General features: G+C 42.7%; 1 protein-coding gene across 4 annotated transcripts in view; it reads right to left on the reverse strand.

The window, feature by feature from the left end:
* LOC140479141 (histone deacetylase complex subunit SAP130-like) overlaps positions 1–25520 on the reverse strand; it is a 58112-nt gene that overhangs the window by 5791 nt on the left and 26801 nt on the right. For 3 of the 4 annotated variants that reach the window (XM_072573096.1, XM_072573097.1, XM_072573095.1), the window contains exons 11-19: positions 24995–25136; positions 24060–24187; positions 21147–21455; positions 16852–17026; positions 15901–16005; positions 13382–13743; positions 12369–12626; positions 11575–11700; positions 9906–10009 (exon numbers count right to left, since the gene is read on the reverse strand). In XM_072573096.1, the coding sequence (XP_072429197.1) occupies positions 9906–10009; positions 11575–11700; positions 12369–12626; positions 13382–13743; positions 15901–16005; positions 16852–17026; positions 21147–21455; positions 24060–24187; positions 24995–25136 (1709 nt within the window). The remainder of the gene's footprint in view (positions 1–9905; positions 10010–11574; positions 11701–12368; positions 12627–13381; positions 13744–15900; positions 16006–16851; positions 17027–21146; positions 21456–24059; positions 24188–24994; positions 25137–25520) is intronic. The other variant, XM_072573098.1, reaches the window with a different exon arrangement.

A 25520-nucleotide genomic window follows, 5' to 3' on the forward strand; every position in this document is an offset into this window, starting at 1 on the left:
TCCTACCCATTTGTGTGTTATCTACATACTTGCTGATACCACATTATATGTTAATAACTTGGATGAGGAAATTATTGTAAGTAATTGAGACTCTGCCACTGATCCCTGTCGCACTGCACTCAAGTAAGGCCTAACCAGGGTTTTATAGAGGGAGGGAGGGAGGGAGGCCATATTGGATTTGGTGCTAGGCAACGAGCCAGGCCAAAGGTCAGACCTCTCAGTGACAGTGCCACAACTGCCTCACCTTTACCATAGCCATGGAGAGGGATAGGAACAGACACTATGGGATGATGTTTAATTGGGGGAGATGAAATTATATTGCTATTTGACAGAAGCTGAGGAGTATAGATTGGGAATAATTTTTCTGTGGGAAATGCACAAGAGAAATATGGAGTCTATTCAAGTAGCACTTATTGCGAGTGTTGAATAACTTTGTCCCACTGAGACAGGCAAGGAATGATAAGGTGAAGGAGACTTGGATGACAAAAGAAGAGGAGCTTCTTGTCAAGAGGAAAAAGGAAGCTTACTTAAGGTTGAGGAAGCAAGGATCTGGCACAGCTTTCGAGGATTACAGGGTAACTAGGAAAGAACTGAAAAATGAAGAGAGCTAGGAGGGGGCACGAGAAAGCCTTGTTGGGATGGATTAGGGAAAACCCAAAAGGTGTTCTACACTTACATGAGGAATAAGAGAATGATCAGAGAGAAGGTAGGGTCGATCAGGGTTATAGGGAGGGAACGTTTGCCTGGAGTCTGAGGAGGTATGGAAGGCCCTAAATGAGTTTTTTGTTTCAGGATTCACTAGAGAGTGTTGATAGTAACTACACTGTCGACCAGGTTAATAGGCTTGAACAGATTGATATTAACAAAGTGGATGTGCTGGAAATTCCAGGAAGCATCAAGATTGATAAATCCCCAGGGCCAGACCAGATATAGCCAAGGTTACTATGGGAAGCGAGGGATGAGATTGCTGCACCTCTGCGATGATCTTTGCATCCTCACTTTCCATAGGAGTAGGACCGGATAATTGGAGGGAGTTGAATGTCGTTCCTCTGTTCAAGAAAGGGAACCGGGAAATCCCTGGGAACTGCAGACCAGTCAGTCTTACACCTGTGGTAAGCAAGGTACTGGAAAGGATTCTGAGAGATAAGATTTATGACTATTTGGGAAAAAAAATAGTTTGATTAAAGATAGTCTGCTGGCTTTGAGAGGGGCAGGTCATGCCTCACAAGGCTTATTATGTTCTTTGAGGATGTGATGAGACATGTTGACGAAGGTCGAGCAGTGGATGTGGGGTATATGGATTTCAGTAAGGTTCCCCATGGTAGGCTCATTCAGAAGGTTAGGAGGTATGGGTTACAGGGACATTTGGCTGCCTGGATACAGAATTGGCTGGCTGAAAGAAGACAGTGAGTGCTAGTGGATGGAAAGTATTCACCTGGAGGTCGGTGACCAATGGTGTCCTGCAGGGATCTGTCCTTGGGCCTCTGCTCTTTGTAGTTTTTATAAATGACTTGGATGAAGAAGTGGAAGGGTAGGTTAGTGAGTTTACCAATGACTCAAAGGACGGTGGTGTTGTGGATAGTGTCTAGGACTGCTGCAGGCTACAATAAGACAGTGACAGGATGCAGAGCTGGGCTGAGAAGTGGCAGGTGGAGGTCAACCTGGAAAAGTATGAAGTGATTCATTTTCGAAGGTCTAGTTTGAATGCTGAATATAGGGTTAAAGACAAGATTCGTGGCAGTGGGGAGGAACAGCAGGATCTTGGGGTCCACGTACATAGATCCCACAAAGTTGCCAGGGTTGTTAAGAAGGCGTATGGTGTTTTTGCTTTCATTAATAGGGGGACTGAGTTTAAGACCCACAAGGTTTTGCTGCAACTCTATAAAGCCCTGGTTTGCCCACACTTGGAATATTGTGTCCAGTTCTGGTCGCCTCATTATAGGAAGGATGTAGATGCTTTAGAGAGGGTGCAGAGGAGATTTACCAGGATGTAGCCTGGATCAGAGAGCTTGTCTTATGAAGCAAAGTTGAGCGAGCTTGGGCTTTTCACACTGAAGAGGAGGAGGAAGAAGAAAGGTGACTTGATAGAAGTGTACAAGGTAAGGAGAGGTGTAGATAGAGTAGATAGCCAGAGACTTTTCCCCAGGGCAGAAATAGCAGTCATGGGGGGTCATAATTTTAAGGTGATTGGAGGAAGGTATAGGGGAGATGTCAGAGGTAGGTTCTTTACTGTGGAATGCACTGCCAGCGGTGGTGGTAGAGTCAGAGACATTAGGGACATTTAAGTGACTGCTGGACAAACACATGGACAGCAATAAATTGAGAGGTGTGTAGGTTAGGGTGATCTTAGATTAGGAGAAGTGCTCAGCTGAAGGACCTGTACTGTAAAAAAATAATGCCCCCCTGATCCCACCCATCTTCTAATAGTTAGCCAATCCTCTGTCCATGCTCATATACTTCCCCCAAAATCATGGGTTCTTATTAAACATCCTGTCCGGCCCTTTCGGAAATGTAGGAAAACATCCCATGGGACATTAAAGAGTACAATTAGACAAAATACCTTCCTTTGCCTTGGCTGTTCAAAAGGTCAGCTTGCATCAGTCAATTTGAAAGAAGGAGAGGGAGACAGATGTTCAGAGGGATTTAAGAGAGGAATTCTGGAGTGTGGAGACTAGACAGTTGGAAGTAAGAGGCCATAAAAACTCTTACAATTTTTTATAAATGCACCACAGAATTTGGATGGACCACAGAGGGGTGTGGCAACTGCCCTGCCCAAGGATTGAAAGATACTACAGTGTGTAGTGAACACAGCCCGGACCATCAAGGAAACCAACCTCCCATCCACTGACTCCACCTATACATCCTGCTACCTCGGGAAAGCAACCAACATAATCAAGACCTCTCCCACACCAGTTATAAGCTCTTCCACCTTCTTGTGTCAGGCAAAAGATACAAATGTTTGTATAGATGTTCAAACAGGCTCAAGAACAGTTTCTTCCCCGCTGTTACCAGATTTTTGAATGGACCTCTAACATTAATGCTGGTCTCACTCTATCTTATTGGCAGGTGTAACATTGTATCCTGCACTGTTACTCTGATACACTTGTACAATACAATCTGCCTGTAAAACACGTGAGACAACCCTTTTCACTATACCTCAACACATGTGATAGCAATAAATCAAATCAATGGTGGCCCAAAGGAAGGATGGATTCAGATGAGGGAAGACTTAGAGAAATGGAGAATTGATGGGAGCACAGTCAAGTGCTGTCAGACTGGACCAGATAAACTGAAGATTTATGGGCATGGATGGGAGGGGGACTCAAGTCTGGAGGTGACAAAGTCAAGGACATAGATTTCAGGGACAGACTGAAATGTGGATGAACAATATTACATTGTGGATGTAGGCAGACGTTAAAGGTGTGAAAATGGATTTGGAAGCTCAACTTGAGATTTAGTAGTTTGGAGAGGTTACAAAAAGGTTACACCGGACAGTGGCTACGAAGGGGGCTAGATATGTTTATGGAAATGGGCTGTAACCAATGACTTGAGTCTTCCCGATTTAAGTGAGAGGCAATGCATTTTGGGAGGTCTAATAAGGGAAGGATTTACATAGGAGTTGTAGGTTGCTAGGGATGTACAAGTCCATAGATCTCTGAAGGTGTCAGCCAAAGCAGATAGGATAGTGAAGAATGTATATGAATACTTGCCTTCATTAGCCAGGATGTACAACAGAGGAGCAAGAAGTCTTGTTACAGCTTTATAAAACATTGGTAAGGCCACAGATGGAATACTGTGCATAATTCTGATTGCCACACTATCAGAAGGACATGAATGCACTGGAGAGGGTGCAGAAGAGATTCATCAAGATGAACCTGGTTGGAAAGTCTTAGTCATAAGGAGAGATTGGATAGGCAGAGTTAGTTTACCTTAGAACTAACAAGGCTGAGGAGGGGGTCGGTGGGGATCTGATTAGATTGGATTAGATTCTCTAGAGTGTGGATACAGGCCCTTCGGCCCAACAAGTCCACACCACCCCACTGAAGAGAAACCCACCCAAACCCTTTCCCCTACCCTATATTTACCCCTGACTAACACACCTAACACTATGGGACAATTTAGCATGGCCAAATCACCTGACCTACACATCTTTGGATTGTGGGAGGATAAAATTATTAAACATAGATACGGTAGATCATGAGAACCTCTTTCCCATTGCAGATGTTCTTATCACCAGAAGGCAAAAGATTAAGGTGAGGAGTAGGTGGTTCAGAGGGAATCGGAGGAAAGATAGTTACACCCAGAGAATGGTGGAAATATGGAATGTACCGCCTGAGATACTCTTGCAACATTTAAGAATCATCTGGACAAGCACTTAAAATGCCAGGGTACAATAGGCTGTGGACCAAGTGCAGTTAAATGGGATAAAGTAGTTTGTTCTTGTTGGTCAACATAGACACGGTGGGCCAAAGGGCCTGCTTCTAGGCTGTTGACCTTATGACCCTATAATGAAAGAAAACCAAGACTCGTGTTAGACTGCAATACACTGAAGAGCTGGTGAATAGGTAAAACTGGCTGTTAAAACCATACAAGTGGAATCTGACTCCAATAGGAATAGGATGTAGATGGCAAAGAGGAAGTTGATAATATAAAAAAATGAAAAATACCAGGCTGGGAAGAGATGATGCTGCTGGAAATGCCTTGGCCATGACATGAATACATGATAATGCAACTGAACCGGTAACAATTTTGGAGGACAATGCTGTGGTCAACCAGGTCAAAGATTGCAGAGAGATTGAGGAAATTATGTATCACAGTTGCAGTCACAGAGGACGCTGTTTGAGCCTAATTAGCATCTTCAACTTGCAGTATGCAAGTGGGCCTGTGGTGGCTTTTCAAAAGTACAGTAGTCATTAGGCCCACATCATTTTTCTTTCTTCCATAAGCCTTCAATTTTAAAAAGTAATGTGCAATCAGAGCTCATCATCTTTCCAAGTACAATCTTTCAAATTTTGACAAGTCATTTTAAAAATAATTCTCTCGTCCCTTCTGGATCTTTCACCAAAGCTCTGACCCCTGCCTAGTATTTAGTGCTCACTTGGCACTTTCTTGGATGTGTACAGGATCTCAGCCTTGTCTTGCCTTTTTACATTTCTATTGGCACAATGCTTGTCATGTGTTGCCACTACTGAACAGCCAAGTGGGTGAATATGTTACTGTATGGCACTGTGATACATCAATATCACACCTGGAGCATGTGCCTGAAGCTCACCAGGTAAACACAGTGCATTTCTTTCAACTATGCTAATGTGGTGCCACTGTCTAAGAAGGGTGGTAAGGACAAGCTGGGGAACTATAGACTGGTGAGCCTGACGTCGGTAGTGGGCAAGTTGTTGGAGGGAATCCTGAGGGACAGGATGTACATGTATTTGGAAAGGCAAGGACTGATTAGGGATCGTCAACATGGCTTTGTGCATGGGAAATCATGTCTTCCAAACTTGACTGAGTTTTTTGAAGAAGTAACAAAGAGGATTGATGAGGGCAGAACAGTAGATGTGATCTATATGGACTTCAATAAAGCATTTGACAAGGCTCCCCATGGGAGACTGATTAGCAAGGTTAGATCTCATGGAATACAGGGAGAACTAGCCAGTTGGATACAGAACTGGCTCAAAGGTAGAAGACAGAGGGTGGTGGTGGAGGGTTGTTTTTCAGATTGGAGGTCTGTGACCAGTGGAGTGCCACAAGGATCGGTGCTGGGTCCACTACTTTTTGTCATTTATATAAATGATTTGGATGACAGGTTAAGAGGTATAGTTAGTAAGTGTGCAGATGACACAAAACTGGAGGTGTAGTGGTGAGCGAAGGTTACCTCAGATTACAACGGGATCTTGATCAGATGGGCCAATGGGCTGAGAAGTGGCAGATGGAGTTTAATTTAGATAAATGCGAGGTGCTGCATTTTGGGAAAAGCAAATCTTAGCAGGACTTGTACACTTAATGGCGAGGTCCTGAGGAGTGTCGCTGAACAAAAAGACCTTGAAAGTAGAGTCACAGGTCGATAGGATAGTGAAGGCGGCATTTGGTATGCTTTCCTTTATTGGTCAGAGTATTGAGTACAGGAGTTGGAAGGTCATGTTGCAGCTGTACAGGGCATCGGTTAGGCCATTGTTGGAATATTGCGTGCAATTCTGGTCTCCTTCCTATCGGAAAGTTGCTGTGGAACTTGACAGGGTTCAGAAAAGATTTACAAGGACGTTGCCAGGGTTGGAGGATTTGAGCTATAGGGAGAGGCTGGACAGACTGGGGCTGTTTTCCCTGGAGCGTCGGATGCTGAGAGGTGACCTTATAGAGGTTTATAAAATCAGGAGGAGAATGGATAAGGTAAATAGACAAGGTCCTTTCCCTGGGTCCAGAACTAGAGGGCATAGGTTTAGGGTGAAAGATATAAAAGAGATGTAAGGGGCAACATTTTCACACAGACAGTGGTGCGTGTATGGAATGAGCTGCCAGAGGATGTGGTGGAGGCTGGTACAACTGCAACATTTAAAAGGCATTTGGATGCGTATATGAATAGGAAGGGTTTGGAGGGATAGAACATAGAAAAATACAGCACAGTACAGGCCCTTCAGCCCTCGATGTTGCGCCAACCGAAGCCTACCTAACCTACACTAGCCCAATAACCTCCATATGCTTGTCCAATGCCCGTTTAAATGCCCATAAAGAGGGAGAGTCCACCACTGCTACTGGCAGGGCATTCCATGAACTCTCAACCCGCTGAGTAAAAAATCAACCCCTACATCTGTCCTCTCCCTACCACCCCTTAATTTGAAGCTGTGTCCCCTAGTAACAGCTGACTCCATACGCGGAAAAAGGTTCTCACTGTCAACCCTATCTAAACCCGTAATCATCTTGTACACCTCTATCAAATCTCTCCTAAACCTTCTTTTCTCCAATGAGAAAAGTCCTAAGTGCCTCAGCCTTTCCTCATACGATCTTCCTACCATGCCAGGCAACATCCTGGTAAACCTCCTCTGCACCCGTTCCAGTGCCTCCACATCCTTCCTATAGTATGGCGACCAAAACTGCACACAATACTCCAGATGTGGCCGCACCAGAGTCTTATACAACTGCAACATGACCTCAGGACTCCGGAACTCAATTCCTCTACCAATAAAGCCCAGTACACCATATGCCTTCTTCACAGCACTATTTACCTGGGTGGCAACTTTCAAAGATCTGTGTACATGGACACCAAGATCCCTCTGCTCATCCACACTACCAAGTAGTCTACCATTAGCCCAGTAATCCATATTCTTGTTACTCCTACCAAAGTAAATGACTTCACACTTAGCTACATTGAATTCCATTTGCCACCTTACTGCCCAGCTCTGCAACTTATCTATATCGTGCTATAACCTGCCACATCCTTCTTCGCTGTCCACCACTCCACCGACTTTCGTGTCATCCGCAAACTTGCTCACCCAGCCTTCAAGCCCCTCCTCCAGGTCATTTATAAAAATGACAAACAGCAATGGTCCCAAAACAGATCCATGTGGAACACTGCTAGTAACTGCACTCCAAGATGAACCTATACCATCAACTACTACCCTCTGTCTTCTTCCAGCCAGCCAATTCCTAATCCAAACCTCTAATGCACCCTCAATGCCATACCTCCGTAGTTTTTGCATTAGCCTGCCGTGGGGTACCTTATCGAATGCCTTGCTAAAATCCATATACACCACATCTACTGCTTTACCCTCGTCCACTTCCTTGGTCACCATGGTATGGGCCAGGCACTATCAGGTGGGGCCAGGTACTGTCAGGTGGGACCAGATTGGGTTGGGATATCTGGTCGGCAAGGACAAGTGGGACTGAAAGGTCTGTTTCCGTGCTGTACATCTCTATGACTCTAGTGAATGTTTTTGGGAGAGGATAGCAAGAACTAACTAGCACTGGATGTGTACAGGGCACATTTCAAAATCTAGGAACATAAAGGCATTATAAATAGTACAATTCTAAAGGAGATACAGAACCCAAAGGATTGAGTACGTACATGTGCATAAATCAAACAAGGCAAGTCAAATTGAGGAAGCAATTAATGCATACAGTATCTTAGACTTTATTAATAGGGGTATCGAGTACAAAAGTAGCTACATTCAACTGTGTAAGATAGTAATTTAGCTGGGGTCAGTGTGTGTTCAGTTCTAGAGGCAATAGAATTGGAAGAGAAGTCATTGTTGGAAATACCCTGATCATAACATGGTTGTACGCCCAAGGCAGCCGAATGGAAACCAGAGTAATTCCAAGTTTCAGCAGTCAAAAAGAGTCATTCAAAGCTGTGACTAGGCAACACTAGCCCTGGGAAAGGGAGTGAGAGCTTGTTCTCAACTCTGTAGCACTTATGGGAGAGTACTGACAGCACAAGTGCAAGGTCATAGAAGATTAGAGGATGGCATAGCCTGACTTCTGAAGTTTTTATCACGTCCGACTATCACACAGGTTTGATGAATTAATAGCTGTTTTTGGACACGAGGAATTTCACTGTTACCAATATATGTATAAGATACTGGAGCGAAACAACCAAAAATGCTTTAAGTAGAGTATGTGCTGACTCTTTATTTATACAGATGAATGTTGCCTACATAAAAAGATAACAGCTTTCATGGCAATGTAATATATTTAGCAGTGGCACCACTTCGGAACCACTGAAATACTAATAGCAGCTTCACATCAGTAGCAGTAACTGAGGAAGCCACATTCATACAACTGACAGAATTTGAAATCAAAGAAGGTGCCTGTTATTCTGAATTGCAAATAGCCATATATAAAGGCTGAAACTGTCAATCAAAAATACCAATGGCCTTTTGAGAGTTACAAGAGAGTTTTGGAAAGAAAACATCTATCAAACATATCCATAAGTTGGTTTGTGGTCAAACTTGCAACTATCAGTCACTAGCTTTTGTGGTTACTGATTACTTGCAGGATCAGCCTGAACAGAGCATCACAAGAGCTGCACAAAAATAATGGTGCACAATGTATCTTGCAGCATTACAGTTGGTGATCGGTAACAAAAGATCACTGTTGACAATTAAATGTAAAAACAATTCTGTAAAGCATCATTGGAAAGTTTAGATTTAGCTAAGTCACAACACAATGGATCCTTTGTTATAAAATAGTGATGCAAGAGGCTGATATACTGCAAATGAGAGAGTATCTGGTAACCACATAACCCGAATCCATCTCCTTAAACACCTCAATTGCTAGGTGACCAATTGACACCAGAAGGACCATTATAAAATGCAACTTTTCTCCTTGGAACTGATACACAGCAAGTACTGCTGCAATACATTGGAAGCTAGATTTCCAACTTGAAATGAAAGACCCAGAAATGCCATCCCTTCTAGTCACAGTGATTTCAGGCTGCTCCTACGCACAAGCCAACCCAAACAAAAAGTCCTGAACTGAATAAATATCAAGTTAATTAAACCATAAGTGGTAAAGCTAGCGCAAATTACTTTCAAGTTGGACAGTTATCTATAAAGTTTCAGAACACTTCATTTATTTTTGTTTTGAAAGGACCGAGTTGAAACAGGACATTTTCATTGCTCACCTGGAAATAAACAATTTTCTGCAAACCTGAGGCAGTTTTGAAATATCCATTTTGGCATTTTCTGGTAGGCAAGGGTGACCTGCAGGACATGTTCACACAGTCCCAATTTCTGCTTCATCGGTCAGTGGGTGAACACCACTGCTGGTATTTCTGTGACAAAATGCAGCCAAGGCTTTTGAAGAAAAGAGCTGATATTGCCGATTGTATGTGACTGTCTCACAAAAGACTACCCACTACCGTGATTTCCACCGCCCTCTCGCAAACTACACCTCCCCTCCCTGGCTTCACTTACCAGCTGCATGAGTTGTGCAGCGCAGAGATGCACTTTCCAACCCTGGGCCTTGCAGACAATTCCTTTCTGATTGGCTATCTCCTGCAATGTAGGCTTCTTCTCCTCTGCCATTAAACAGAAAGGACAGGTGAGAAAAGGCACCAGTCAAGATTACTAGACAGCAAGGTCAAACTGGAAGGAAAGGCAGATTTCCTGAACTTATTTTGGTTTTCGCTATTGGAAGTGAAATCTTCCAGATTATTTAAGGCTAGATTCAAAGCCAAACTCTGCCACAGTGATATGTCTAACAGTCTCCACCCCTCAAATCCTGTAAAATCTAAAACGGAAGCAGACTTCTGACCTGGTCTTTTCTCCCCCCAATTTAGCTGATCTAAACAAAGTAAACTTGAAAGAAAGTGGGTCATTTCCGCATTATTTTACTTTGCCTGAAAGGATACACACATTACTTGAAAGTAATAGCCAGTTATGCTCCTTGGGTTTAGCTCACTTGGTGCTCTCAAGCAGAAGGCGGAGTGTTTAAATAAGGACTGCTTATCCAAGCTGACAGACCAGTGAAATCCTGAGGGTGCTGCATCACTGCAAGTGTATCATGTGTTATGAAATATTAAGCCAAGTTGGCTTATTTTAGTGGTTCTGACGTATTTTCAAGATACCTTGGTAATACTTATTCTGGCAGACAGCTCTCCCTACAGCTATCAGCATCACTAAAACCCTGAATAACTGGATATTTACCCAAGATTTATGGCTCTTGCCATATGCAGAATACAAAGATTTGTGGAACGGTTACTGTTTGATAGATCACATGATGTTTCAGAGCCTGTCAACTAGACATTAAAATTTTGCTACTACCATTCAATGTCAAATGTCAACTGATAAGTATCCTTCAAATAAAAAAATCATCAAAATCAATTAACAACAATTATGGGATGTGAGCTTTGCTGGCTAGACCAGCATTTAGTGTCCAGCCCTCTTTACACTGAAAAAACTGTGGAGTCAAGTAATAAGTACTAAGTGCAGTAGAAGGTCATCGCAATACAATAATGAAGTTCTAATTGGCATTTAGTAGGGCCCAATAGTTGGAGGAGGCAGTGACATAATGCTAATGGCATTCACAACACCCGGGCTCATGCTTTTGGGATATGGGTCCGAATGCTGGCATGGCAGATGACGGATATGAACACAATAAAAATCTGGAAATAAATGGCCTAATGATCATGTAGTTACTGTTAATAGCCATAAAAATCCATTTAGTTCACTAATGTCCGTCAAGGAAGGAAATCTGCTATTCTTACTTGATTCGCCCTATATGTAACTCCAGACCTACAACAATGTGCCGGACTCTTAACTGCCCTCTGGGCAATTCATGACAACTAATAAATGCTGGTTTAGACAGCAATGCTAACGCCCAATAATCCTTTATTAAAAGAAAGTTTCTATTGCAAACAGTTTTATTTAACAGGCATATTATATGATAAATACAGACTAAACATACAGCTGTGTACATGTACATTAAGGAAATGACCTGTTTTAAGATATGTTACTAGAACACAACAATGTTAAACAGCTTGATGAACTCTGTTCCAAACAGGATGTCTTTCCTTTTGGAAACATTCACTATTCGTATGGGTTCCTTCAGTCAGACACAACAGAAATGCAAAATAAAACTGACCTTTGACTTTCACATCACTGTATCTCTGGAAATGATGGTATGCTGCCTTCCAAGGGTTCCTGTAATGACGAAGCAATGTAACTGGGGGTCGAGGGCGAACAGGAACATACCTCACACCCTCTTCATCTGCAACAGAAGATCAAGTTGGAGTGAGGGGGTTATAAAAGGGTGGATAACAATACTGCAACCCGATACCTGGAAAACCTTCCTCACCAACTTCCCAAAGCAGGTGGGTCACAGACTCCACACCTGATATGACAATACAGTGGACACAAAGGTGAAATTAGACACACAGTAGTGTACAGATTAAGCTGCACTAGAACTGAAGGCACCAAAGAATCATAAGGTGTCAAATCACCTTGATCGACTGAACTTTCACACTGCTGATAACCAGGCCCTGATATTTACTACCCTAAGTACTGAACTGTCCTCAAACACACAGGAGTGGAAAACCACCAAGGAGATTTTATAGTTTAGCTGTGAATGGATCACACGCTATGACCAAAAAAAGCTTTTGACGGCTCTGTGTAACTTTAATAAGTGACTTGAATAACCCTTCAAGTAAACCATTTGCCTGTTTATTTTTATGGATGTGAAAACAAACCAAATTAACAAGGACAAACTTCATCGTCAGGAATGCAAACACAAGGGCAGGGCAAAGAGACCAGACCCACTAACACCACCCCCCAACTCCAGGGCACAAAGACCAGCCCCAATCTGCACCTCCCCCATTTCTCTCTGGCTACAGACACCAGCCCTTTCCCATTCCTCTTTCAGGTATAGAACTGTTTTACCTATATATTCTTTGGGAGGCGATTTCCTTTTCTCTGCTTTGAGGAGAATCGGCTTGCTACTACTGTTCTTTTCTTCATCTGTGCTGTTTGTTTCCATCATTTCACTCTCTTCTGTGGAGATGACGTGCTGCTGTTTGCGGGGTTTCTTCCGAGGGGATGCACCAGGCAGCAGCTCATTACCAGGAAGACCAAGGTTGTTTACCATTGGAGTCAGAGCAGCCGAGCTCACTGACATGGGCTGTGAGGACGAGACTGTAACTGGGATTAGAGATAGAGGAGGAAGATTGGTGAAACAGTGAGGGACAGAGAGGGAAACAAAGGAAAGATGAACAGATATCTCCAAAATAAAAAGACAACAATATGAGCATTTACCACACGCCAAATAAAAGCAAACAAAATACAGAATCCAAGCAGTCTTTCCGAGGGTCCTGGCTACCCCATTCTAAAATGTCAAAAAATTCACTAGTGCGAAACCTTTCGCTTAAATGGGGGAGCTGGCTGCTCACTCCCATGGGAATACACCGGTCCTTTATTCAACAGTTTCACACAATGGCATGGCCAGCAGAAATGGACTATTGGAATTCAACTGCACCACAATACACTCTTCTCCTCTACCACTTCCTTTCTCAAGGTCTAATAATTCACTAATTCTTCCTCAACAGATGCAGAGTATTGCATCTGTGTGTTCAAGAGTCCTTCTGCAAGTCTGAAAAGACAAATCAGTGGCAAGCGTAAACAACTCCAGACTTTCACAAGAAGCATAGCCTTTCTTGACACTTTCCTGACCCTTGATGCTTCCTGGCAGACCACAGAATACTGACCTTTCAGCTACTTTAAGGTGTCTCACCCCACCCACCTATACTCCAGATAAAAAGCATTAATGCATGAAATAGTCAGACAGGAAGAGAATTCAACACACTCGTCAACTGTTCAAATGCCTTTTCTAGCAAGTATTTGACTGAACGTGAACCATTACCCACGAGGAGGAGAACTCCTTCCACCAACTTACTTACCAGACACTGGCTGCAGAGAGTCCACAAGCTCAGTCTCTTGTTTGATTTTAGAATCTGGTAATGCTGAGCTCATGGAGACAGGAACAGAAATGGCGACCGGCTGTGACGGAGGAGCTACCACTGTGGCCATGGAGACTGAGCTTGAAGGTGTGGCTGAGACAGCCGCTGTAACAGTTGACAACGCAGTCGGTTGAGCATGAGGGGCTGCTGCTGCAATGAGGGTTGGGATTGGAGGCTGAGGCTGCTGGGAATTTGGCTGTCCCAGCACAGGCATTTGCTCCAAACTCTGGCTGCTGACCGCCTCCATGGCAACAGCCACTGGCGCAGTCATGGAAACGTGGATTTCTGGTTTGGATTTGGAACTGAAAAGGTGCAGAAAAAAACAAGTGAATGAGGTTAAAACATTGCAAAAGGAACATCAACTGCCTCTCATCCAGGAAGGATACAGTGGGTCACTAATGGCACTTACGGTCAGAGAAACACTGAGTCAGAGGAATGTGGATTTAAACCCACATTACAAAAACCTGAGCATATAAATCTAGGCTGACAGACCAGGGCAATACTGAGCAAGTGTTTTGGAGTCATTTGGATAAACCAGGACCCCACATGCCCTTTAAGAGGGACATAAAACATCCCATAGTGTCAAAGACAACCAGAGGAGTTTTGCCCAGTGTCCTAACCAATACTTATTCCTCAATCAACATGACTGAACCAGAACATCTGGCCAAATTGCTAGTTGTGGGAGCTTGCTGTGCACAAATTGGCTGCTGTACTTCTTAGGTGAAAATGTGTTGCTGGAAAAGCGCAGCAGGTCAGGCAGCATCCAAGGACCAGGAGGATCGACGTTTCGGGCATAAGCCCTTCTAGAAGAAGCTCTCTTCCAGAAGGGCTTGTGCCCGAAACGTCGATCCTCCTGCTCCTTGGATGCTGCCTGACCTGCTGCGCTTTTCCAGCAACACATTTTCAGCTCTGATCTGCAGTCCTCATTTTCTCCTGCTGTACTTCTTACATTACCAAGGCATTCCAAGGACTTAAATTATCTGTAAAGTGCTTCAAATGTGCTCTGAGGTTGTAAAATTAATGCTAATTTATTTTCTATTTATCAGGAATGCTGATGATCTAGTCTCTTACTTGCATGTCAAACATTGGTGTGCAAGATCTGCTTGCATTCAGTCAGCACTCTATGGATTGAAATTTATACCCCACATTCATTAACCTCATTTTATGTAGTGAATCCTCTCACTAGAATATGGCAACAAATCCTATTGAAAACACACAGAAATGGTCAAGCCTTATAACCTTACTGAATGGTGGAGCAAGCTCAAGGTGCCTGCAGCCTGTGCCTGCCCCTAATTTGCACATTTGGTAGCCCCTCAGGATCTGGTAATTGAGCAAGATAAAACCAGCTTCTTCAATCAGACTGTTTAACCATGTCTATCACTTAAGTCATTTCTCTACATTGTGCTGAAGTACTTCAATCATAGCTCCAGGTTTTACCTAAACATTGCCTCAAAGTCAAGGCGTTACCAGCAGAAAATCTATAATTAAGTATCGACTCTAATCAAAAACAGAAATTGCTGGAAAATCTCAGTAGGTCTGGCAGTATCTGTGGAGAGAAATCAGAGTTAACATTTCAGGTTCAGTGACCCTTTTTCAGAACAGTTCAGATTTTCAGCATCTGCAATTCTTTCAGTTTTTTGTTCTGTCGATTCAATCTTTCCCTTTCACCAGTTTCTAACCTGATTTTGAAAGCTTTGATCTCCTTGCTGAACTCGGGAGACATTGGTAACTGTCAAAACCACCCAAGTCTTGACCAACTGGACAAACCTAATACGTCGACTGTTACCAGTGTAAAAACAAAATCCCTCCTCCGGGATCATCAAGAAGGTTTTGATACTTGGATTGGGTCATTTATAAGGTTCATGCTCTTTCCTGTTGCCAAGTCTTGACCAGGAATGCTAATGGACTATTCAATCATGGTTACATCACAAATCAGAAGAGCTGCAGATGTACATGCCTTTCAGAAGAGCATGCTGCCTAGCAATCATAGGAACATAAGAATTAATAGCAGTAAGCCATTCAGACTCTCGAGCCTGCTCTGCCATCTGACAATTGGAAACAATGACTTTTTTTCTGAATCCAGGGACTGGGACCAGCTCGGAATTATCTACCAAGAACAAGCAAAACACTAGCAGTAACCAAACCAGGAGATTTTCTTAGGCTAAAGGATTTTGACTATGCAGAGAATCCTCAGGGTACTTATTATGAGGTGACCTGTTATGATATAGGATTCTTCAGATACTTGTCTCTCAAACATTGCAGCGAAGATTTTTAAGTTATGCTACAAATACTCAGCAGCTCTGGCAGAATCTAAGCTGTCAATGACCTAAATAAAACAATAACTGTTTCTCTCTCTCTCCACTGATACTGTCAGACCTGGTGAGTATTTACAACATTTTCTGTACAAGATGCAAGAGCTTGAGGAACAACAAAAAAATGCACACCCAAAGAGTACTTACCCAACTGGTCGTGGGGATCCCGATGCAGTTCGCATCGTGCCATCTAGTCGAGGGCTTGTAGTCTCTGTTGGCTGTGGAGGAATGAGGCTTTTCCGGACAGCCAAGCTGCAATAAAAAAAGGAACACAAAAAAGTTTCAATATCTTGGTGAGCAAGATCATAGCTCGGTTATTTTAGGCAACACAACGTATACTAGAGGCCCTGATAATAAAGCAGTGATTAGAAATACAGTCGCGATTTAGTGGCATTTCAACTCAGGTCCAGCTGAACAAACATACCGAAGGTCAGAGGTCCTCAGTAGAACATCAGACTCCAGGCAACCAGATCAGGTGTGTAAAAACCTGAACAAAATCATTGGCTCGGACGTATCTGGATCAAGTGTGTGTCTGTGCACTAAGCCAAATTTCATAGGCATCACTTTCAGGACAACTGATCTGCCTAACAAGTCAGATAAAAATCTTTTCAAAACAATTACATCAACCAACCTGCATAAAATTCTAACAATGGTACTTAGTTAAGTTTGTTTTGGCTAGAGGAAGCTTATTTATTGGTTGTGGCTCTGGAAGTCTGCTGCAAGTGAACTGTTTTCAGATGTGTGAGGTATAGACAGCATATGGATGGGATTATTTGAGACTGAACAGCATTTCCAACATTGGGAATGTCAGTTCAGTTGCTGTATTGAGACCAGCAACCATAAAATCCCCACCCCCTGGATCCTCAAGGAGGTTTCTATACTTGGATTGGGTGATTTATCAGATTTATTTTTTCTCTCATCTCCTAAAATGTACTGACATTACAGAAAGATGGTGTTCAATGCATAATAGTCAGAATTCACTACATGTCCCTGAGCAACTGATAGTTAGGCTGTAGAAAAACTTCAAATCACAATTCCCCTGTTATCTCTGTGCCCATTGAGCTGACAAAGTACAACCAGCATTTTAAAAACTCTCACCCGTCACAGGCAGGCTTCTTGCGTAGAATGCTGGGTCGCGGAGACGATCCCTGTGCTGGTGCAGTCGTACTGCTGCTCTGAGTGTGGGTCTGGATCACTGTGGTCACAGCAGGCGTTGCACTGAAAGTGCTGATAGGATTCGCTACTATGGTGGCTCCATCTGCTAGCACCACTGCTGAGAAACAGGCACAGATAAGTAATATCAGACTTGCAAATCCTACACACGCCAAGCTCAGGAACATTTGACATTTTGGGGAAGTGCTCATCATTTGAACCGTAAAGTTTTTGTTACACCATCCATACAACAGTGATTACTGTCTAATTTTCTGTCGGTGTAATAACAGCACCATTCCCTGTCTCCAGCGTGCAGTATTTTGTAAAGTGAGCTGTGGCAGCAGGCCCTTGGCCATTGGTGGAAGCAGAACACGATGTATCTGATCAATTCACAACGGAGTGTGCAAATACTCCCTCTTCAATTACCTGTGGCCCTCTCAGCAACATCATCCAAACACTTCCGTTTCTATGTCTCTATCTACAATGTTCCCAAAAGCAGGTACTACAAATTCTTTCTTTGCAACTGGAGTCACTGATGTAAAGTGGGAATGTGGCTGCCAATAAACATACAGAAGAGTCAGAGATGTACAGCATGGAAACAGACCCTTTGGTCCAACCCGTCCAGATATCCCAACCCAATCTAGTCCCACTTGCCAGCACCTGGCCCATATCCCTCCAAACCCTTCCTATTCATATACCCATCCAAATGCCTCTTAAATGTTGCAATTATACCAGCCTCCACCACTTCCTCTGGCAGCTCATTCCATACACCTATCACCTGCTGTGTGAAAAAGATGCCCCTTAGATCTCTTTTATATCTTTCCCATCTCACCCTAAACCTATGTCCTCTAGTTCTGGACTCCCCCACCACAGGGAAAAGACTTTGTCTATTTACCCTATCCATGCCCCTCATAATTTTATAGACCTCTAGCAGGTCACCCCACAGCCTCCGACGCTCCAGGGAAAACAGGCCCAGCCTGTTCAGCCTCTCCCTACAGCTCAAATCCTCCAACCCTGGCAAGATCCTTGTAAATCTTTTCTGAACCCTTTCAAGTTTCCAATAGGAAGGAGACCAGAATTGCATGCAATATTCCAACAGTGGCCTAACCAATGTCCTGTACAGCCGCAACATGACCTCCCAACTCCTGTACTCAATACTCTGACCAATAAAGGAAAGCATACCAAACGCCTTCCTCACTACCCTATCTACCTGCGACTCCACTTTCAAGGAGCTATGAACCTGCACTCCAAGGTCTCTTTGTTCAGCAACACTCCCTAGGACCTTACCATTAAGTGTATAAGTCCTGCAAAGATTAGCTTTCTCAAAATGCAGCACCTCGCATTTATCGGAATTAAACTCCATCTGCCACTTCTCAGCCCATTGGCCCATCTGGTCAAGATCCTGTTGCAATCTGAGGTGACCCTCTTCGCTGTAAACTACACCTTCAATTTTGGTGTAAGTAGAATCCGAAAATGTGATAATGACAGGGTTAGCAGCTCTAGACATGTTATTGCAAGCTAAATGCTTCTTACAGGACACTGGTGCTGGAGTGAGAAAGAGAAACCATTGTCCACGGCTTTAAATTAACACAGATTGTTTATGTCCAACATCGCATAGACAAGGCCTTGGTTTTGCATTTAAAAGATAGCACTTCAGATGGTCCAGCATTTTCTTATGAGTGTCGTGAGCATTCTCTAGACTTTGCACTCCTGCTTTGAGTGGGACTGAAACCTACAACCTTCTAACATAACCACAACTGGTCAACATTCAGTCTCTGGATTAGGCAGAATTCCTTGGCTTTCTGACCCTGCCACTAACACTGTTCGCTCACTGTTGTTTCCAACCATTGTTCCAGGCCAACCCATACTGTGACAAATCCTCAGGGTTCTATTAAAGTCTGTGTTGAGCTTCTGATTCGATACTTACCATCACCAACACTTAACTCCACCTCCGTAACATCAGGTGGCCTCAGCACATTTGCCACTAATATTCCTCAACCAAACCTAAATGTCAAATTACCTGGTACCATACCAGAATGTTCCACCAACTGGATTGTCTAATCTCCCCCATTAAAAATGCAAACTTCACTAATACAGACAAGTCAGCGCGTATGATTATATGTTCCAACAGCCAAGCAATGTATATAGTACACTGGTCAAGAAGCTTCTGTAGTCAAGAGGATAATGGGTCTGTTTCTGTGCCGTACGACACTATAGAGAAATAGAGGTATTGCATGCTTTTCATTTGAAAACAAATCTCTACTAACCAACATTTTTGAGTTATCCCAAACCATTCAAGATGTAAGCTGTGTAATACAAATTCCTCTCTTTAAAATGTTCGACTGGCTGGCCGCCCATAACAGAATCCTAAAATTTGTGTTCATTTAAAACTCTACTGCCCGTCTCCCAAGTTGCACTGCGAATCATTCACAACACCCATATCCCAGGTCACAGATGGTTTAATTTCCAAATTCTGATCCTCATTTTCTATCCTTTTATGGTCCCGTATTTCCCGTTTTGTGTAACCTCTCCAGCCCTGGCTGCTTGCCCATCCAGATTATCGTGGCATCACCATTTATTCGCAGGACCTGAGCTGTTATGGGTTGCAAGTTCAACAATTTCCTTCCTTAACCTTTCCACCTTTGTCTCTTTTTCTCCTTCAAGATCTCCTATTACTCATATCTCTGCTCAAGGAAATAGTCACCAGCCCCCAATGCCTCCTTTCCACAGTCAATGTCAATTTTGTCTGACAAGTCTCTCCTGGCAAATGGGACATTTTACAACATTAAAGTCACTGCGTCAATGCAATTTTCACCTCTGGGCTATCAGAGCAGTAACACAGGTTCTGCTAGACAACACAAAATTTATTAATCCTTCCCTATAATTAAAAGTATTAGGAACACACAAATGAGCTACAATATGCCTCCAGACGACTAGGGCTAAGCTCAAATTCCTAGGCCAAATAAGGTACAGAACCTTTAGAACACAGAACATTACAGCGCAGCACAAGCCCTTCGGCTCTCGATGTTGCGCCGACCTGTGAAACCAATCTGAAGCCTATCTAACCTACACCATTCCATTCTCCTCATATGCCTATCCAATGACCATTTAAATGCCCTTAAAGCTGGTGAGTCTACTGCTGTTGCAGGCAGTGTGTTCCAAGCCCCTACTACTCTCTAAGTCAAAAAAACCACCTCTTGCCATCTGTTCTATATCGATCACCCCTCAATTTAAAGTCATCGCAGAGGAAAAATGCTCTCACTGTCCACCCCATCTAACCCTCTGATAAATAATCCACAGGAGTTGGAGTTGCACAGCATAGAAACACCCATTTGCAAACTATGTGTACTTCCTGAAAAGGCCAACAACTCATATCTGTAAGGCATCTTGTAACATAAAACAGCATCCCAGCATAGGAACATTAATAGATACATTTTAACAAGTGAACAACAGTAGGACGGCTACCCAAACATTTGGTCAAAAAGATAGGTCTTAAGGAGCAAAGTCAAAAGCAGCCACACTCCTCTGCCCTTTCCCCACACCGCAACAAACTTTACTTCAATTTTCTTCTGAAAGTAACTCCAACCTCTACTTTCACTGCCCTTTCAAACAGTGAATCCTAAATATCAATTCAATATGTTTAAAAACAAAATTCAAACTACCCTACTAATTGTCTTAGCAATTATGTTCAATCTTTCCCCTCTGGTTACTGATCTTCCCACCAAGAATTCTCCATGCTTACTTTAATCAAATCCTTGACCATTTCCACACACACTTCTCTGCTCCAAGGAGAACAATCTGCTAAGTAAGTGAAGTTTCTTATCCCCGGTACCATTCTAATAAATCTTCTCAGCAGCACCTTCAAGGACTTCACATTCTCCCTGAAGTGTGCTACCAAAATTGAACACAATGATAGTGCTGAGGCCGAACCAGAAACTTATAAAAGTTCACCATGATTTTCTCGCTTTTATACTTTGCCTCCGTTTAGAAGGTAAAGGTGAAACATAACTGTTAATCGCTTTTTCAAACAATTCAAATCATTTACTTATGTGAACATGCAAGTCTATCTTGCTGCCAATGTTAAAATTATCAAGATACAGCAAAAACATCAAAATTTGGCCACAATCGCTTCACTTATTTAAGATACATTCAGGATGTATCGCCTACTAGCAACTGTTTCTATGCACTGTGCAGCGGTATGTTAAATCCATTAATTATTCAAAATGCAGCTTTCCCTTTACCTGGTGGTTTGTTCTCAGTGGTCTGTTGAGGGCCAAGCGATGCAGGTTGCATAGCTTGAGTGCTGATAGATGTTGACTGAATCCCCTGTGTCCCAAGTGGAGCTGGCTGAATCCCTTGGGGACCAATTGAAGTAGGCTGAAGGCCCTGGGCACCAATTGACGCAGGCTGAAGCCCCTGAATGTGACGTGCATGGGTGGTGTCAACTGTCATCAGCTGCATGGGGTTCAGATGGACAGTGGAGGCCACACCCACACCCGCCTGAGCTGCAATGGCTGCTGCAGAAACGGAACTCGGTGTTTGTGCTGAAACTGAGACAAAGAATGGAAATCATTCTTTAAAAATATAAACTTATTCAGGAGGTTCGTGGTTTACAAAGACATTTTAGAACCTTTCAAGACCGAAGGAGACCATTCAGCCCATGTTGCCCATTCTTGGAAACAACTTTCCAATTCAGTCACACACCAAGCCCTTTCTCCATTGCCCTGCAAATTAGTCTTTTAAAAGCAAATATTAAGTCATAGAGTTCCATAGCATAGAGACAGGCCCAAACTGATCCATGCCGACCAAAATGTCCATTAACGCTAACCCCATTTCCCTGCACTTAGCCCAGATCCTTCTAAATCTTTCCTTTCCACGTATTTGCCCAAATGCCTTTTAAATGTTGTTAATGTATCCACCTCAACCACGTCTGCATACTACCCTCTTAAAAAAATGTTGCCCCTCAGGCTTCCTTTTATTCTTTCCCCTCTAACCTGAAACTGATGTAGTTAAGTGGAAATCATAAAATCAAATAGCTCAGTCACTGGCCTTAACTAATCTCAAACTGTTCTAAAGAGACTAAAAACATTAACTATTACTCTCTAAACAGATACGGACTGATCTGAGCTTTTCCAGCAATTTTTATTTTTATTCGGATGCCTCTGAATAACAGCAATATCTAGTGTAGCACAAGTCAAAGACACAGGTAGTCTCAGTTTTAATATCACTACATCTGGTGAAGGATTAATCGCAAGAGTGGACAAATACCTTCAACTGACCTCAGAACCCAATGGAAAGAGGTCTGTAAGCTGGGTGAAAAGAGAAACAAGAAAATAATTTCCTGATCACTCTCCAGATATCCAGCTGGATCAGACAAGCTTGCCCAGTCAGAGAAAATAAAATCTAGGGATAGTCAGCTTGACAAGATTACCAGCCACTTGTAAAAGGTACTGGAGAGTTGTCAGTTCCCGTTGAGTTTCACCAGGATGCAGTCTGCACTTTGGAGCCTGGGTTCATATAACAGCGGTACTTCATTTAAAAAAAATTGATTAAGTTAAAAAAAAAGTGTGGTTTAAAAATCAACAGGAAAGTCTATTTAACATGCTATTTACATACACACACAAAATACACTTTTGGAACTGCAGAAATTAAGTTTTACGCATTTACTGAAGATGCAAGAACATCTGTGATTATGGAGCCCAGCCTAGTCTAAAAATCTCTCTCCAGGAGATGCACTGAATTAAGTAACAGAATTTCCATTAACAATAAGGACAGCACAACTTGTCACTAAGTGTAACATCAAATGTCAAAGCGATCTTATCTAAATTTCAACTTAATATCCACACTGACTCACTGTTGGAATTTTTGACAACAGCATGAAACACATCAAGCAGCTTTTTAACATTAAACTAAAGAGAAAATTACAAGGTTGTTTCATGACATTTAAAATGAGACATTTAATTTAACTTCAATGGGAATAATGCAAAGATCACAGGCACATACCTTCATAACATTTGGTGTTAAATGTTCAAGCTAATTATTGTGCAATTAATAATCACATGAATACTAATTGTTGATTAGTCATTAAACCTGTGGTGAAATTTAGTGCAGGAAATTAGGTCAGCCAAAATGCATGTTTTCAATTAAGCCGGATTCTTTCTGAAAGGCATTGCAAGATTTAAAATCCAGTAAGGTGCTATCATGTTTTTAAGTGCATATATGTATCTTTGGGAGCTCAATACTGTATGATTTCAAGCAGACTGACTTAGAAGCAGAATTCAAGGAAGCTGCTGACAAAATAGGAGTTAAAATCAAATGACAGACCCTCAGAAATTTAAGTTTATTCAGCCAAGAAACTCAACCTTAATGAATTATATAAAAAGCAGGCTAGAAGTCTGAAATGTAGACAGTTAATCCTGGCAATGTTAAGTAGATCAGGGTGTTAGGCTCCCTTCTTGAGATTGATACACACTTGATACTACTGCAATACGCCAACATCTGTGAACAGCCAGGATTTATTTCAGCAAGTACAAACTTCTGGAGGATCACTTAACACTCTTCGCAATGTTTGCACAGTGTGCCAAGCAAGGCTCCCCAAACAAGAGAACCACCCTCCTTTTATACAGGGTTTTACATCACAGTCAGTCATGCATGCACGATACAACCCGCTGACACTCCCCCATTGTCACATGCCACCCAAAATCAATGTAAAGTGATTAGATTATTTCCAGAAACAATGCGTGAATAGGTTATTCCTTAAAACAGAGTGAGATTAGGTTATTGCTTAAATTGCAGCATTTACAGAGTATGATTAGATTGTCACAACCTGCCTGCAAGACATAAAAAAAATCTCCTGGGACATCCAATTTCTTACATGTCAGCAGAACCAATTAAAACTAACAGCTCAAGGGCACACATTTGGAAAGAGAAAGAGTTTACATTGCACAGCAAAAACATTTCAAAGCCAGTCAGCAATCTGAAACATTAACACTGTTTCATTCTCCCCAGTTGTCTGACCTACTGGGTACTTCCAATATTTATTATTTGAGCTTTCAACACTCCCTAGAACACCTCTGACAGCTCATTGTTCCATATTCATTCCCATCCTGGCTACTGTAAAAATACACAAATAAATTAATGCAATAGATCCATACCTGGGTACTGGCGTATTGTAGACACTGTACTGCTTATAGGAAAGGTATGTGCCAGTGTTGAGTAGCCAGGAATGGCAGCCGATGGTGGGTAAGCTGGCAGATAATACTGGAACTGCATAGATACTTGTCTGGATGGCAAGGAAAACAAATTACAATAGTAAGTTGATCTTAATTAGTAGCAATTCCAAAAGGTTTCACAAACTGATCTGGGACTAGACCATTTCAATTTAGAACGAACCTCTACAGGTTTACTTAGGTTTCAGTACATTCAAATGCTTCAAATTGAATTGGTCACCTTGTCAAACTGGTACAATCCCCTACCTCTGGACTAAGAGACTAAGGTTCAAGTCCATCTGCTCCAGATGGATGTAATAATATCACCGAATAAATGTATTAGAAAAATAGATGTTAAAAGAAACATTCAGGGGCAGCTTATGGCACAATTGTGGTGTCCCTACCCTTGGACCCGAAAGACCTGGGTTCAAGTCCTTCCAGGTCTGAACAGGTTGATTAGAAAATAGAGGTCAAACTGCCAATCTGTGAACACAAATGGATTATGTTCTTTGATCAGGTTCCTTAAATTGTGCAAAGCACTGGAGAGACAATCGCATCCTAATCAATCCTAAATTTGGAGCATGGAGTAGGAAAGAGAGGAGAAACAGAGGTTGCGTGGAGAGAGAGAAAAGGGAGACATCATGACAGACATTACCCCCTTCATGCTACAGTTTAGGGCCACTCAAGTATCACAAGGCATGCCTGTAGCTACGGACAAAAATAAGTCAGCACCCTCAGAAGGATGGGAATGGCAGAGGTACAAGGGGAAAATCTTGACATAAATCAACTACATTATATCTGGACACCTTCAAAAATCTTCCCTTGGGCTTCCAGCCTATCGAATCAAACACTGGAGACCGTAGCTCTGCCTGACAACTTACCTGTTCTCAGTTCGTGTTTCCATGGTAACAGGGTTAGGCGAGGCCCTGTGACCAGGGATGGGGATCAGGTTTCCTCTTTCTGTTGTATAGTCAGGCTGGATCCGTGGGGACGTGTGGGTTATTGGTTGAGGAACAACTTTCGCTGCAACCCAAGACAAAATAGCATATGTCAGTGGTGAAGATTGTAGTCCTTTTTGCCTATGCCAGATTTCCAGGGTTACTGTAACTTTCCCAAAGTTGTTGTGGACGAGCAGATGAATTTACATACACCCTACCGATAAAATCAAACCCTGGTGCAAGATTAGAAAGTAGCAAGATTCCATCTCTAAGCATCTCAAAAATGGATCATTCTTATTTCAGTGCACTATTGCAGTATACAGTGCACAATTCAGGTCACCACATTACAACATGGGCGGCACGGTGGCACAGTGGTTAGCACTGCTGCCTCACAGCGCCGGAGACCCGGGTTCATATCCCGCCTCAGGCGACTGACTGTGTGGAGTTTGCACGTTCTCCCTGTGTCTGT

The sequence above is a fragment of the Chiloscyllium punctatum genome, chromosome 6 (genome assembly GCF_047496795.1).
Source record: "Chiloscyllium punctatum isolate Juve2018m chromosome 6, sChiPun1.3, whole genome shotgun sequence".
In the NCBI taxonomy this organism is placed as follows: Eukaryota; Metazoa; Chordata; class Chondrichthyes; order Orectolobiformes; family Hemiscylliidae; genus Chiloscyllium; species Chiloscyllium punctatum.